Source organism: Anolis sagrei, chromosome 2 (genome assembly GCF_037176765.1).
Source record: "Anolis sagrei isolate rAnoSag1 chromosome 2, rAnoSag1.mat, whole genome shotgun sequence".
Lineage (NCBI taxonomy): Eukaryota > Metazoa > Chordata > Lepidosauria > Squamata > Dactyloidae > Anolis > Anolis sagrei.
Window position 1 is genome coordinate 98,848,049 of NC_090022.1, and position 15,733 is coordinate 98,863,781.

Below are 15,733 nucleotides of genomic sequence, written 5' to 3' on the forward strand. Positions count from 1 at the left end.
GAATGCAATGACTTAATATTTTGTTTTAGTATTGTGTTTGAGCTTCATCTTAGTTTAGTTGCAGTCTTTGTTAAATATATATATATATACACACACATATATGCTTATCTTTATCTCTTTTTCTTTTCTTTGTTTCTGCTTTCCTTTCTTTTCTTCTTAAATGCTGATTAATTGTTTGAATTAAAACTAATAAATAGTGATTGAAAAAGAAAAGTAAGAAAATTTTGCCAAAAGCCAAAACTTAAATTGAAAAATGTATTATGAAACATATGAAGTTGAATGGTGCTTCAGCTGCAGTATCCCAAAACTTAAAAGTACAGACAATAACTCCTAACTATATCATTAGAAATATTAAGCTTGGTTTATAATTTTAGAACATTTATCGCAATTGACAAGATTACAGTTTTGCACCTTTTAAAAAACTTCAGTTAAATATATATTTTTTGGCACATGCAATCAATAAAACCCTGCCAAGATGTGTATAATTTCATGGCAGTTAACAATTTTCCTAACAAATGTCCGAATGCATTGCAAATTCCTTTCTCATTAAGAAATAGAAAGTTTGTAAATATTCATTATGTTCCCAGAAACAAGCTTAATCCATACCATTGTTACTCACTAATAATAACCATACATGCTTACTTACCTATAAAAAGTCATCATGCAGCCTGTAATAGTCATGTTCATAGGCACCTGAGCAGACATGCGACCAATCAAAACCATCTTTTCACCAGTATCTGGATGAAAGGCTGAATCATAGATATATTTTGCCCTCCAAAGATCATCTTCTGTCAATCCGGGGGCCACAATACCTTGCCTTAGGATAAACAAAAATCATGCAAATTATCAATTATAAATATGATTCCATGTATATTTCATGTCCCAAAATTAATAACTTCATTTAAAAAAGGCTGGAAATACTTTGTCAATAGGATTGTGGAGTGGCTGTATTTAAGAAAACCACTATTTGTGTAATAAAAATCACTGCTACATCATCTATTGTTGTGACTTGCCCTTGTTAAGTTCACATCCAGGTATAGTTTTCTGCATTTTGTGGTTACTCTGGTCTTATTAATTAATTGTGTCAATGCCCACTTTAAGTCCTTAAATTGAATTGAGATTAAAAATGAACATCATACCTGTAGTCATGAACAATTTTCCTTGCTTTTTCCAGCTGTTCATTGGATAACAAAATATTCCTTGGATCAGTCACAGTGAAGAAATGGCTCGCTCGTCCAATAAATGTGCTTTGATCCCAGCGAGGCTCTTTGATGTTGATGTCTAATGATATGTCCGATGACATTTTCTGAATGATAAACAGAGACAGGTATAGGTTTCAATTTCAGAGTTCTGTGGAGCCCAAGTTTCCGTGTATTTACAAATGCTGGTTCTCTGACACCATTCTCTGAACTCCTACTAGGAGAAGAAAAACCTTCGCTTTATCTGACTTAAGGATCTAGCACTGAAGCCATGTCAATGCTTCAGGCTCCAACAGCTTTCATAAGGTTTTCAGCCAATAACAACATGTAGGTGAAGAGCCATGTGCACAGACATTTATGGAAAGAAGGAAAGATGAGTTGTGATTGCTTGTCCTAATCCCTTTGTGTTTGCCTGTATCTGAGGAGCCTGGATGTACTGTGCATGTGGAGTCAATGGACACAGAGACAGAAGATGAGAAACTCCCACAACTGGATCGAAATATTTTGCCACCTGAGACAGAGCAGCAAACGGCACACACCACCTTGCCCTGGGCAAAACAGCACTGCACCCAAAGTTAGCCAAGCAATCCCTAAGATGAAAACCAATGAAACAACTAGCATTTTGCTTTCTTTTTATTCAACTGCTGTTATAATGTATCAATTATGTATAAAGAACTGGATAATATGCATCCTTCTTTGATACATGGCACCAAGCAGCTAACAATACTCTTGCTGCTGCTTTCATGTATCAAATAAGCAACCCATATTTACTATCCAGTTCTTTATACATTATGCCCCAAAAATACATTACTGGCAACATTATAACCTATGTTTAACATATTAATCTTAGACTAGTAACTTTTAATCTTCTTACAAAGGTGGTACTTCTAGATATAAATTTTAGACCAGTAACATTTTGCCCAATAGGAAAAAGAAGCATTGTCTTGACATCTGCATTTGTTTTAAACTTTCTGGGATACTTCAGACAACAAATTTTGGGGTTAGATAGGCAGCAGATCCCATCTTATCTTGGAAGGAAAGTAAGATCAGCCTTGGTTAGTACTTGGATAGGAGGCTGCAATTGAATACAAGATGCTGCAAACTATATCTCAGAGGAAGGAACTGGTAAAACCACCTGGGAATTCCTTGCCTGAGAAAACCTATGGGCTTGAAGGCACATACCGCAGACATACATACTCTTATGTAGGTTTTCGTTTAACTTACTGCACAAAGGATATTTTATACATTTGGACTCCATTCCCCCCACATATCCATATGAGTCTTCTGCTCAACATTTTGGGTCTACCTTAAGATGTTCTTTTTAACAGTTAAGCTTCCATTTCTTGTTACAAAAAGAAAACACTTTTGCACTTCTTTAATAATATGATCATTTTTTTTACACAACTCTAAATAGAATTTATTTCCTTTGCCCTCCATGGCTGCATTTTATAGAATCATAGAATCAAAGAGTTGGAAGAGACCTCATGGGCCATCCAGTCCAACCCCCTGCCAAGAAGCAGGAATATTGCATTCGAATCACTCCTGACAGATGGCCATCCAGCCTCTGTTTAAAAGCTTCCAAAGAAGGAGCCTCCACCACACTCCGGGGCAGAGAGTTCCACTGCTGAACAGCTCTCACAGTCAGGAAGTTCTTCCTCATGTTCAGGTGGAATCTCCTTTCTTGTAGTTTCTTGAATACAAGATACTGCAAACTATATCTATATCTGCAAACTATTTCCTCTTATCTTAATTAGATCTGTCTTTAAGTTACATATAAATCAACCACATACTATATATGCTTTCCTTAAAAGGTCCAAGCTGTCTTGAATCATAATAAAACAACTATCTTCAATGTTTAAGCTATTCCTCGCCTCCCCTAAAAATTGCTTCCTCCAGTGAAGTTGATAGTATTATTTTAGGGGAAAGCTTTTGCTTATATTTATAGCAAATTTCCAGAAGAAATTCAGCATGTGCCTTAACCTTACCAAGATTAACCTGACCATTCAAATCTTAAAATATTACCTTCAAGTTCTGAGAGTCTCTTGTTTCTAAGCTGTATGATTTTCCTTCAACAGGTCTCATAACATAATTTTACATTGGAGACTCTCAAGACACCCCTTTCCTTAGTATCACACAAGGTGATTCTACACAGACAAATAATGCAATCTGCAACTGGCATCCAAAATGCCAGTTTTGTTCTGCATTGTGGCCTGACAGGGACACCCTGAGCTGTCTCGGTGGTCGATGTCCCTCCTGTTCAGCCACACTGAAGTTAGTGTGGCAGCACTAGGCAGGGACCCAATGTTGCCCCTTCTCCCTCCCCATCACTACTAGCTTAAGCAGTGGTGAGGGTCTCGTGGTCACCAGTTCATCTTCTTCCTTTTGTGTCATATGACTAGCAAAAGAGACTGGGAATAGTGCAGGGGATAAGTCTCCAATTTCTTCTCCCAAGCATCTTTGGCATGGAAAGAGAAACCACTGACCATGAGGTATAGTCCTCTTACCACTCTAGCTAGCAAGAGACAAGGGAAGGGCGTAGGAGGGGATAGCTCCCCCCACATTCCTGTGTCTAGGAGCACAGGATGGCTGGCAGGAACTGGCACCTGGTTCTGCACAGGAACAGGCTTCAATGTGTCCACTGGCAGGATTCAGGATTTCCCCAAAATTATTTTAACCTGGGGGGCAGCTGCATTAAGTAGCATTCCCTGGGTTAATATGGATCAGCCTGCATGTGTTTTATGGCTGCCCATTGACTGATCTGCCCTTACATTGAACTAAATGGTCAGTGCAGATGTGTCCAGGGTGCTTTAAATTTTATTCTGTATTTCTTTGCCTGCCAGACAAATGCACAAATGTATTTCTGCCACTGCACAAAAGTATTCAATTTCTTACAATAGGGATCTGTTTGGTAAAACATTTGGTTTTATTCTATCTAAATTTAACTTTTGCCATTTTTCTACATCACTTTGGTTTCTTTCCAGACGTGCATTTTTTTCTTTAAAAGGAAACTTTTCCCTTGGCTGCTTGTGTAATCATTCCAATTTGTGAAGGTCAGGCTAGTCCAATTAACATTCATAAATTTGTTTTTATTTTACTTCCAAGTTAATGAGTTGTTATGGAACGTTGACAATAAACTAAAGCCACCTTTCATTTCCCCCATGCTTTGGAGCTGGGCGAATTCACCACTAAATTGCAATCGCTCTACACAAATGGCTATTTACTGTATGTAGATTATTACTGAGAATCCAAGGTTACTTTCTGGTCAGTAAAGTCACATTTTTTTTTGCAATGTCTTAAAGAGGAATATTGAGCATTTTCACAAATGTCTTCTTTTCTGCATTGCTGCTCCAAATGTCCAAGTTCCAAGTTCTTAAAATTTGTAGTCTTGATGAATATGATAAACATGACTATGATTTCTTACAAAACAGCCAAGAAGTATATATTTTTTTAGTTGCCAGGTACACCTTGGTAATTAGAAATTGCCCCATCTAAGCTTCAAAGGTCATGGTTACAGGCAGATATGTGTACAACAAGAATTGCATGCATTCCAGCATTGCCTATGCCCCGTATTTGAAGTTTTGTTGCTAAACACAGCCCCATCAAGTGAAATAGTACTGTATAGTCCAAGGGTTAAGAAGTTAAAGATCAAGCACAGTAATAACCTTGTGTAACCTGTGATTAACATTTCAGCACAGTTCTTATCAGAAATCTGTTTCATGTGCTTGCATTCCATTGCTTCTGCACTAACAAAGAAGCTAATAATTATATTTTGCTCAAAACTTGAGTCCATTTAATTTTTCAGAACCTGCTTCAGAATTGTTTCATTTTTGATAAAATTATCAAATACCTTATGGTTATTGAAATGAGAAATAGGGAAATTGTTGTTTCCAGCAGACCCATCACAATACTATCTAAACAAGAAGATCAATGGTACTGAGTGGAAATATTATATTTATACTATCTTTGCATAATGTTATTCACCACATTAAGTTTACTTTAGAATAATTAGAATAAAAATACATTCTTATATTAAATTTATTTCTAAAAATGTGGTACAGTTACTGAAGGAGACTTGTTTCAGAGCATTTTCTTTACAGAAAAATTGACATCAGAGGAGGATATAACATGGAAAGAAATAACTCAAATAGGTTCCTACACTACAAAAAGAACAGCAAGTTTTAAAGTTTCAGCAACATTTTTATTCAAAACTAAGAATGTACAAAGGTTAAACACCCAGGTCAAATTATCCTTCATAAGACATGAAAATATTTTGAACCTTCTCAATACCACTAGAAGATTCCTTCCAAAAATGTACACAGATATGCGTTTTTCTTTCACTCACGTCCACTTTTCTTATGAGTTCTATTCTGGTGGACATGCCGGACACACATACGTATCTACTCTCTGTTTTGCTGTTTACATCCTCAGTTAGGGGTTCTGGGTTAGCTGCTGTTCACCTTCCCTACTGTGGGTGGGCATATACAGCTGAAGAAAGACTAGCTAGTGTAGGATTTCATTCTTTTCCAGCTCGAGCTTTGTTGCATTGTTTACTGAAGACATACTGCTGCAACTTGGCTCCAAAAATCTATGTTTTGCCCGACCCCTTCCACTTTCCTTGCAATGACAATCCTGTTCATGACTTCCAGCTAAGCAGAGGAAGATGAGTAGAAAAAGGTGGTACTTGTGGATATAAAATGTCTTGTAAAAAGAAGCTTCTTTGCCCAAGGTTTTGTTAACTGAGGTATGCCTGTATATGTTGCATTGGTCAAAAAACTAGGAGGTGGCTGGTGGGAAGCAGATTTTTTTTTAATTTACCATGGGTTTACCAATAAGCCATCCTCTAGTACACAACTTTTCAGACTTTTCCTGTTGGTGAAACACTTTTTAGACATGTATCCTTTCATGTGTTAGAGATCAGGCTGGGTGCTGCAGCCAAAGATGTGGAGGGGGGTGGCAGGGCCTTGGGTTTGGGCTTGCTGCCACCCACGAGGCTGCTGCTCCTGCTGCTCCTACTGTCTCTCACTGCCAAGTGTCTGCCAAGGCTATTCAAGGTTTGTCCAGGCAACCTTTGTTCGTGAAAGACACACCTGAGAGTACAGGTGACACACTAGTATGTCGTGACACAGAGTTTGGAAAGGTCTGCTCTAGACATTGTTGAACTACTCCCAACAGCCCTGGCCAATGCTCAGGAACAAACCAGGAGTCATGGACTTCCTACAAAATGTACTTACTCACTTTCAACAGAAAGGCCTGGTCCTGCTGAAAAAGTATGGACAGACATCACAAGGCATCCAGTGAACAGCCTTCACAATTCTACAAATTTTGGAAATATAAAAAAACCCGAACCTGCTTGCAGCTCATTTGGAGATGTATTCATTTATGAAACACCTTTTAAGAGTATGTTGTAAGGACTCTTTTAAATGTTTCTTTTTCTTAATCATCTTAAAGGTAGATAGAAGGAAAATGGTAGGCTGGTTCTTAAGATCAAAAACACATCCGATACACAGACTTCTCAGTTTTTCTCATTATTTTTCACTCATTGCCTCTTTGAAGGAGCATATGCTACAATTTCTCTGCACACACCTTTACAATAGGAATAGCAATATATTTTCCTTTTCCTTTTTGCTTGAATGGAATAAATATATGGCAAGGTCTCATTCTATTATTGCAGCAGAGAGAGGTTCATCAAAAATTATGATAAATATTGGAAATGTGAAATCGATATCAGCAAATTAAATGAAAAATCCCAACATGTTTATCTTGATGGGTACCTATCTGTCATGTCTTCTCCCTGTGTGATGTCAGACAGGAGATCCAAGCATTAAAGCAGTATTCTGCATACTATTATGCATGCATGTTATAAATTGGCTTCAACAGAATTTACAAAAACACACCACATAAAAGGTATTCAGCAATATCTACTTGAACTGAAGGAACAAAACCTTGCATTTGGCGATTTGGAAATTATCTTGGAGAGACACTTATGCACAGGTAAAACTCACTAAAGTTAAATGGACTACTCCTAAATACATTTCTGTAATTGCACCTTTATAGTAAAAGTCTGAATCATAATGCCTCCCACGGTTTAACAACTTTCCACGTGGAAACAAACCGCTTTGAGTCCCCCTCGGGATGAGAAAAGCGGTATACAAATACTGTAAATAAAAACAAACAAATAAATAATTTACACTTACAGGATGCCTCTGGTACCTAAAAGTGTTCGATTTTTCTGCAGTAACACAATGTACAGTTAGGGTTGAAGATATTCAAACGATACCTCTTTGAGCTCCTAATATCATACTTCAGTGTGTTGTAGAAGAGGAGCAGATGAATGTATTTGTGCTGGCAGTACAATTGCTGGCCTGAAAGGGGTTTTGTTTACAAATGCCTATTCAGCTGCCTGGGGATATAAGAGTTTACAAATTTAGGAAGATCGAGTTGTTCAAAAAGCTGGCCACCTATCAGTAATAAGTATTACTGCTGATATCACTATCTGTTCAAAGTGCATGACATACTTTCAAGGGTTGTAAGCACTACCTAAGACAATTCTTATAATTCCTGTTGTTCGCATCAAAAGGTAAAGGGTGTAGCAGAGGCCAATATAAAATGATTTGCTGCTAAGATGCAAAACAGAACTATTGCTTTAAAATGTGCTGCAGTTACAGTGACAAACAGAAAGTGATTTGCGTCTGCCTCGCCCGCCAAACAGATTTTAACACTGACTTCCCTTTAAGCGGTTTCTGTGGAAGGAAACCGTGGACTGAAATGACCTGGTTTGTATGCTCCTATTTCAAGGGAGAAAGACACTTATACAACTAGTATGGGGAATCATAGTGTTGGAAGAGACCTCGTGGGTCATCCAGTTCAACCCCTGCCAAGAAGCAGGAAAATGACATTCAAAGCACCCCTGACAGATGGCCATCCAGCCTCTGTTTAAAAGCCTCCAAAGAAGAAGCCTCCATCACACCCTGGGGCAGGGAGTTCCGCTGCTGAACAGCTCTCACAGTCAGGAAGTTCTTCCTATTGTTCAGGTGGAATCTCCTTTCCTGAAGCCATTGTTCTGCATCCTAGTCTCCAGGGCAGCAGAAAACAACCCTGCAGTTTTCTATTCACACAACTCTTCATCTATTCCTCCATGTGTTCTGGCAATCATACTCTCTCGTTAACAACAATTTGATCAACTTTGCTCATTTGAGGGATGTGCAACCTCCACATATCATCCCCCATCAGCATAGTCACTGCTTGAGGAGGATGAGATTTGGAATTATGCAATATCTGAAGGGCTGCAAACTCTCCATCCTAGCTTTATATACTTCTTCCATTTTATTTCCATCTGATCTCTATCTCTGTGTGCCAGACTTACAAGTAATCTGTTAGCCTTTAAGGTGCTAAAGCAGTTAGTTGTCTTGCAATAAATCATGCTTATCACTTGCCAATAACTTTGACAAGGTCTTACACATAAACGTGTTTAATCTACCTGCTGCCCCATCCATCTTTAGCATTGCCTATAAGAAGTAATCACTTTATGCTGAGAGTACAAAAATCCTGCCTGCCCTATTAATAATTAAAATTTTGTATGATGGATCCTGTTACTGGATTACCAGACTTCCCATTCAGAGACTGTCAAACATATTTTAGATTAACCAGCTACAGTGTGCAGCAAGCAATACATCATTGTGTAAAAGTGGAATACTGGCCCTTTAACAAATCAAATGTTACCTGACTTGATAAGACATTTCTTAGTACCAAGGTATTTCATGGTAACTAATGAAAAACAACAACAACAACCCCCTTTCAAGTGTGCTATCCAAAGGCCAATATCATGTAGTTATTACTGATAATAACTGCCATGGAGTTATTATCATAGTACTCCAGAAACACACTGATTACACAATGTAACAATTTTTTTTTAAAAAAAATGTTCCTGGTTTGAAAGTGTTATTTCCTGTTTAAATGTGCGGTACTTAATTTGAACTGTTGAACTTGCTGACTGAAAGGTTGGTGGTTCGAATCTGGGGAGCGAGGTGAGCTCTGGCTGTTAACCCCAGCTTCTGCCAACCAAACAGTTGGAAAACATGCAAATGTGAGTAGATCAATAGGTACCGCTTAGGCAGGAAGGTAACGGCACTATAATGCAGTCATACTGGCCACATGACCTTGGAGGCATTTATGGACAACACCGGCTCTTTGGCTTAGAAATGGAGATGAGCATTACCACCCAGAGTCAGAGTCAGACACACCTAAACTTAATGTCAAGGGGAAACCTTTACCTTTATATTTACCTTACTTAATTTGAAAGTAGTTATCATATTCCAGAAACTTCATTTTTGTGGCTGCCACAAACTATATTGAATTGGTTGAAACTCTTATCAGATAGTCATTGGAAAATGACAGCAAAATGCACTGCAGGACGTTCAAAGTTTTTGAATTTTAATAACTGAGTTATGGCACACCAAGTTGGGGAGTCTGCTGCATTAAAATCACTACTGTCCGAAAGGTCATGAGTTCGAAGCCAGCCCGGGTCAGAGTAAGCTCACGACCACTTGTCTAGCTTGCTGTCGACCTTTGCAGCCCAAAACAGCTGTATCTGTAAAGTAGGAAATTTAAATACCGCTTAAGCGAGGAGGCTAATTTAATTAATTTACGATGCCATAAAACTCTCCAGCAGCGTGTGAAAAGAATGAGGAAGTACTCCATTGGTGTCACAAGTGGACGGTGAAGTGACAGCTCCCCTGGTAGCCGAAATGCAAAGCATACCCTCATGAAGCTGGAAAGTTAAATAACCTCTGTGTGTCTGTCTATATATGTTGTGTGTCTATGGCATTGAATGTTTGCCATGTATATGTGCACTGTAGTCCGCCCTGAGTCCCCTGCAGGGTGAGAAAGGTGGAATATAAATACTGTATATAAATAAACGATAATAAACTTTTCCATATTAGGAAATGACATTTATAACCCAGGGACAAAAATCGTGTTACATACTGTTATTAGTCTGACTCAACAAAGAGACAATGTAAGTGATTAATTATGCTATCAATACGAAATGCACTCATCGTTTTTTAATGTGGAGTCTTTTGACTTATACAGTGGATTAAAGACAGTGGAAAGACTACATGCAAAAACCACAAGAATGATGAGGGCTATGCAATAGCTTCCAAAAGAAACACAAGGTTATAAGACTTACTTTTTGTGTGAACTCTCTGTCCCCCCCCCCCCCCAAATGCCATCTATGACAATTTTGTAAAATCTGAGTATTCCTTGCCTAAGAAAACTCTATAAAGTTCATGGGGTCAGCCTAGGTTGACAGGTGACTTGTAGGCACTTACTGACATACCACCCAGAACCATCAGTTAGGGGATTTCATGTTTCATTTGTGTCATTTAGCACAATGTCCTGTGCCCAAAGCCCCTGTCTGAGAGAGAGAGACACACACACAGAGACACAGCCCATGGCTGAATGCCAGGACTGATGCAACCCATCCATCAAAGCAGCAGACTGGACTGCCTGTACAGGCTTTACACCCACTTCTTGCACTGTCCTGGCATTCATCTGCGCTGTCAGGTTTCTCTGCAAGATCAACCTTCCCACAATGCACTGGAGAAGCCCATCCACCAGTGTGGAAGTCATGGAAGGGGGTGGGGGCTCCGAAATATCCACACAGCAAGATACATTTCTATGTGTGTATATGTGTGTGGGAGGAGAAAAAAGTCCTAAGGTAACCTAGCAACAACAGCAAAAAAAATGCAGTCTATTGTTGAGACAGCCTCCTCTTTGGAGCAGCCATCTTTGACGTGTAACTCAGCCCGGGATTTCATCATTTCAGGCTGAGGAAGCCACTTCCAGATGTTAAAAAGAGATTTGCTTCTGTGGCTGCCAGCACAGCAGCATCCACCCTTCAGACCGGTTCTCTCCAACACTCTTACCACAGCTAGAGAGACAGAGAGAGAAGAAACCCACGTTGTGGATCTGTCTAAGGGCTGGAGCTGTAGCAAAGCTGCTGGGAGAACAGCTGTACCCTCGCTCTTTCCAATGCGGAGAGATTGGTTGATCCCTCCCCACAATCAAAACCCAAATTCCCCTGAACCTTACACAGTTGTTAATATCCTCATTGAGACTGCTATCTCCATGCCTTCCATTCTGCACAAAAATTGGGGAAACTGTATCCAAAATGAACACCCCCTTCCTCATTCCCACAGTCCATTAATAACAACCCAACCTTCCTCTAGTCTGTGCCTGCCCTTGAAGGTGCTCTGAAAGGTGGATATTGAGCGTCTGTCTCCAATATCCATAGAAATAGGATGGACAGAAGCTTATGCTCTTAGATGGGAAGTGGCTTGGGGCCCTTCCACACAGCCCTATATCGCTGAATATCAAGGCAGAAAATCCCACATTATCTGAGTGTGGATTTAGATAACCCAGTTCAAAGCAGATATTGTGGAATTTTCTGCCTTGATATTCTGGGATATAGGGCTGTATGGAAGGGCTCTCGGTTCTCCAAGTCTAGGGATTTACTTTTGAGGGGGGGCCCTCTATATGCAGATAGGCTGTGCTGCCTTAGCCCCCTTCCACATTGCCATTATATCCCAGGATCTGATCCCACATTATCTTCTTATCCCAGCTTATCTGGTAGTGGAGACTCATATAATCCAGTTTAATGTGGATAATGTGGGATCAGATCCACAGGGCAGTGTAGAAGGGGCCTTGGAGTGTGGTGGAGTCTCGTTCTCTGGAGATTTTAAAGCGCAGGCTGGATGGCCATCTTCCAGGAGGGCTTTGATTGTGTCTTACTGCCTGACAGAATGGGGTTGGGCTGGATAGCCCTAGAAGGAGGGGGGTGTCTCTTTGAACTCTATCAATCCATGAAAGGGAGGTTGGAGAGGGGATGCCTTTCGAAAAAGTGTCAAGGCAGGGTCTGTTCTCTCTCTCTCTGCCCTGTCCTAGAGAGAAAGGGCCCACTTGGATGGGCAAAAGGGGCTGCTGGAGGAGAAGGACGACCACCCCTTGGCCCAGTATATCAGGCTCAGGAGGGAAGAGGCAGAGAAGCAGCGAAAGGAGGGGGGTTGGAAGGGAAGGAAGGAAGGAAGGAATGGAAGGAGGCTACTCACCGCGCTCGCTCCTGCCGCTTCTGGCTCGTCGGGTCAGGCCAAGCCGGCCAAGCGAGAGAAGGGAGCCGCAGACAGGAGCCGCCGGAAGACCATGCACTCCGTCCCAGGCAGGCAGGCAGGCAGGCAGGCAGGCAGCAAGCGCCGGCCAGGAGGAGGAAGAAGAGGAGGAGGAGGAGGCCGGGCGGGCGGGCGGGCGGGCGGGCGGGGAGGGGCCCACCGTCCAGACCGCCCTCCGCCGAAGGAAGGAAGGCAGGAGGGGAGGAAGGGGAGGAAGGGGAGGGAGAAGAAGGGGACCTGGAGGCGTTTGTCTTGCCGCAGGTGGACCGCTCCAGTGGGCGAGGGGCGTCGTGGACACCCGAGAGCCCTCCCCTTCCCTCTGAACCCGGCCCCGCCGCCCCCAGCTTTCCCCAAGAAGCGCTCTCGTACTGCGAGGAAAGCGGCAGGAGGCAGTGTTTCCCAAGCTCCGGCCTTTCCAGGTGTTTTGGACTTCAGCTCCCAGAAGCCTTGAGCATTCGCCGAGGCACCGAAGGCTCCTGGGAGTTGAAGTCCTTAATCACCTGGAGGGCTGAGGCTCGAATTACAGGCGTGTATGGCAGGGCTTTCGTAGCTGCAGCAGCAGAGGGGGCGTCTACGCCAGGCATGGGCAAACTTTGGCCCTCCAGATGTTTTGGATTTGAACTCCCACAATTCCTAACAGCCGGTAGGGTTGAAGTGTGCCCACGCCTGGTCTACGCTGTCGAATTTGACACCACTTGTCAAATGCAGTGGAATCCTGGGAGCTGTAGTTTGGAGAGGTGCCCACACTCTTTGGCAGAGAAAGCTGAAGACCAGTGGTTCTCATCCTGTGGATCCCCAGGTGTTTTGGCCTTGTTGTGGTTCATCCGTTCAGTCGCTTCCAAGTCTTCGTGACCTCATGGACCAGCCCACGCCAGAGCTCCCTGTCGGCCGTCACCACCCCCAGCTCCTTCAGAGTCAAGCTAGTCACTTCAAGATTACCATCCATCCATTTTGCCTTTGGTGGGCCCCTCTTCCTTTTTCCTTCAATCTCCCCCAGAATCATTGTCTTCTCTAAGCTTTCCTGTCTTCTCATGATGGGGCCAATATACTTCATCTTTGCCTCTACTATCCTTCCCTCCAATGAGCAGTCGGGCTTTATTTCCTGAAGTATGGACTGGTTGGATCTTCTCGCGGTCCAAAGCCTACAATTCCCAGAAATCCCAGCCAGTTTACCAGCTGTTAGGATTTCTGGGAGTTGAAGGCCCACACATTTGGGGACCCACAGGAGCAGAGGCGGCCCTAGGTAATTTTCAATGGTAAGCAAACAGTATTTTGGCGCCCCCCCCCCCCCCCCAACCAATCATTGATATATGTTTTCTGTTCATCATGGGAGTTCTGTGTGCCATTTGTTGTTCATTCGTTCAGTCGTCTCCGACTCTTCGTGACCTCATGGACCAGCCCACGCCAGAGCTCCCTGTCGGCCGTCACCACCCCCAGCTCCTTCAAGGTCAGTCCAGTCACTTCAAGGATGCCATCCATCCATCTTGCCCTTGGTTGGCCCCTCTTCCTTTTGCCTTCCACTTTCCCCAGCATAATTGTCTTCTCTAGGCTTTGCTGTCTCCTCATGATGTGGCCAAAGTACTTCAGCTTTGTCTCTGGTATCCTTCCCTCCAATGAGCAGTCGGGCTTTATTTCCTGGAGGATGGACTGGTCGGATCTTCTCGCAGTCCAAGGCCAGGCATGTAGAAATTTTCATGGTGGTTAGCGAAAAGGCCTTACTGGTGCATTATTTAAACTGTTATGTTTATTCATATCATGATCTGATCACCATACTCAATATATCCCATATGCATGGGGGTATTGGGGTAATGATACAAAAGGTTTGCTAGGCTAGACCCTCTTTCACTCAGACTCAGCCCCCCCCCCAAAACTCACCCCCCCCGAATCCCCCCTGAAAAAAAATTAGCCCCCCCCCCAAACGAAATCCTGGCTATGGGCCTGTCCAAGGCACTCTCAGAACTTTCCTCCAACACCACAGTTCAAAAGCATCGATCTTCCTTCACTCAGCCTTCCCTAAGGTCCAGCTCTCACATCCGTAGGTGACTACGGGGAATACCATGGCTTTGACTAGGCGGATCTTTGTTGCCAGTGTGATGTCTCTGCTCTTTACTATTTTATCAAGACTGGACATTGCTCTCCTCCCAAGAAGTAAGCGTCTTCTGATTTCCTGGCCACAGTCTGCATCTGCAGTAATCTTTGCACCTAGAAATACAAAGTCTGTCACGGCCTCCACATTTTCTCCCTCTATTTTCCAGTTGTCAATCATTCTTGTTGCCATAATCTTGGTTTTTTTTATGTTTAGCTGCAACCCAGCTTTTGCGCTTTCTTCTTTCACCTTGATTAGAAGGCTCCTCAGCTCCTCCTCGCTTTCAGCCATCAGAGTGGTGGCATCTGCATATCTGAGGTTGTTAATGTTTCTTCCAGCAATTTTCACCCCAGCTTTGCATTCACCAAGCCCTGCACATCGCATGATGTGTTCTGCATACAAGTTAAAAAGGTTGGGTGAGAGGATGCAGCCTTGCCGTACGCCTTTCCCAATCTTGAACCAGTCTGTTGTTCCGTGGTCAGTTCTGACTGTTGCTACTTGGTCCTTGTACAGATTCCTCAGGAGAGAGACAAGGTGGCTTGGGATACCCATCCCACCAAGAACTTGCCACAATGTATTATGATCCACACAGTCAAAGGCTTTAGAATAGTCAATGAAGCAGAAATAGATGTTTTTCTGAAACTCCCTGCCTTTCTCCATTATCCAGTGGATATTGGCAATCTGGTGTCTCATTCCTCTGCCTTTTCTAAACCCAGCTTGAACATCTGGCAACTCTCTCCCCATGTATTGCTGGAGTCTTCCTTGCAGGATCTTGTGCCATACTGGTTCGATTGTGTGCCATACTTGGTTCAATTCCAATGCTCTTTGATTGTAGGTGAATTATACATCCCAGTAACTACAACTCGCATATGTCAAGGTCTATTTTCCCCCAAGAGCACCTTGAGGGCGCCCCTGGGCAAAATAAACTATACTGCAAATGCTTACTTTGCATAATGGGTTGAGCCACCCCTGCACAGGAGTTGAAGGCCCACAGATTTGGGGACCATTGCAGAACTTGCAAAACTATAACTCCTAGTATTCCACCGCATGGAGCCATGGCAGGTCAAGGGGTGCGAGTGTAGATCAGGCCTCTTCAACCTCTGGCCCTCCAACTCTTTGCGCTTTCAACTTCCAGAAACCCTCCCTAGCCAGCTTGTTCAGTGACCAGGAATTCTGGGGGCTGAAGTTCAAAAACCCCTGGATAGCCACAGTTTGAAGAGACTTGCTCTACATGAACTCAACATGCCATTTTTGTTTCTGTTTGGCCAGTGACAACTGGCCGGGAG

The 15,733-nt window shown here is 42.5% G+C and overlaps 1 protein-coding gene across 2 annotated transcripts in view; it reads right to left on the reverse strand.

Moving 5' to 3' along the window:
* The window catches only part of SFXN1 (sideroflexin 1), a 39,015-nt gene extending 26,528 nt beyond the window's left edge, over positions 1-12,487 (reverse strand). The window contains exons 1-3 of one of the 2 annotated variants that reach the window (XM_060765129.2): positions 12,305-12,486; positions 1,140-1,306; positions 647-817 (exon numbers count right to left, since the gene is read on the reverse strand). In XM_060765129.2, the coding sequence (XP_060621112.2) occupies positions 647-817; positions 1,140-1,303 (335 nt within the window). In that variant the 5' untranslated portion in view covers positions 1,304-1,306; positions 12,305-12,486. Of the gene's footprint in view, positions 1-646; positions 818-1,139; positions 1,307-12,304 lie in introns of both variants that reach the window. The other variant, XM_060765130.2, reaches the window with a different exon arrangement.
* Positions 12,488-15,733: the final 3,246 nt, after the last annotated feature.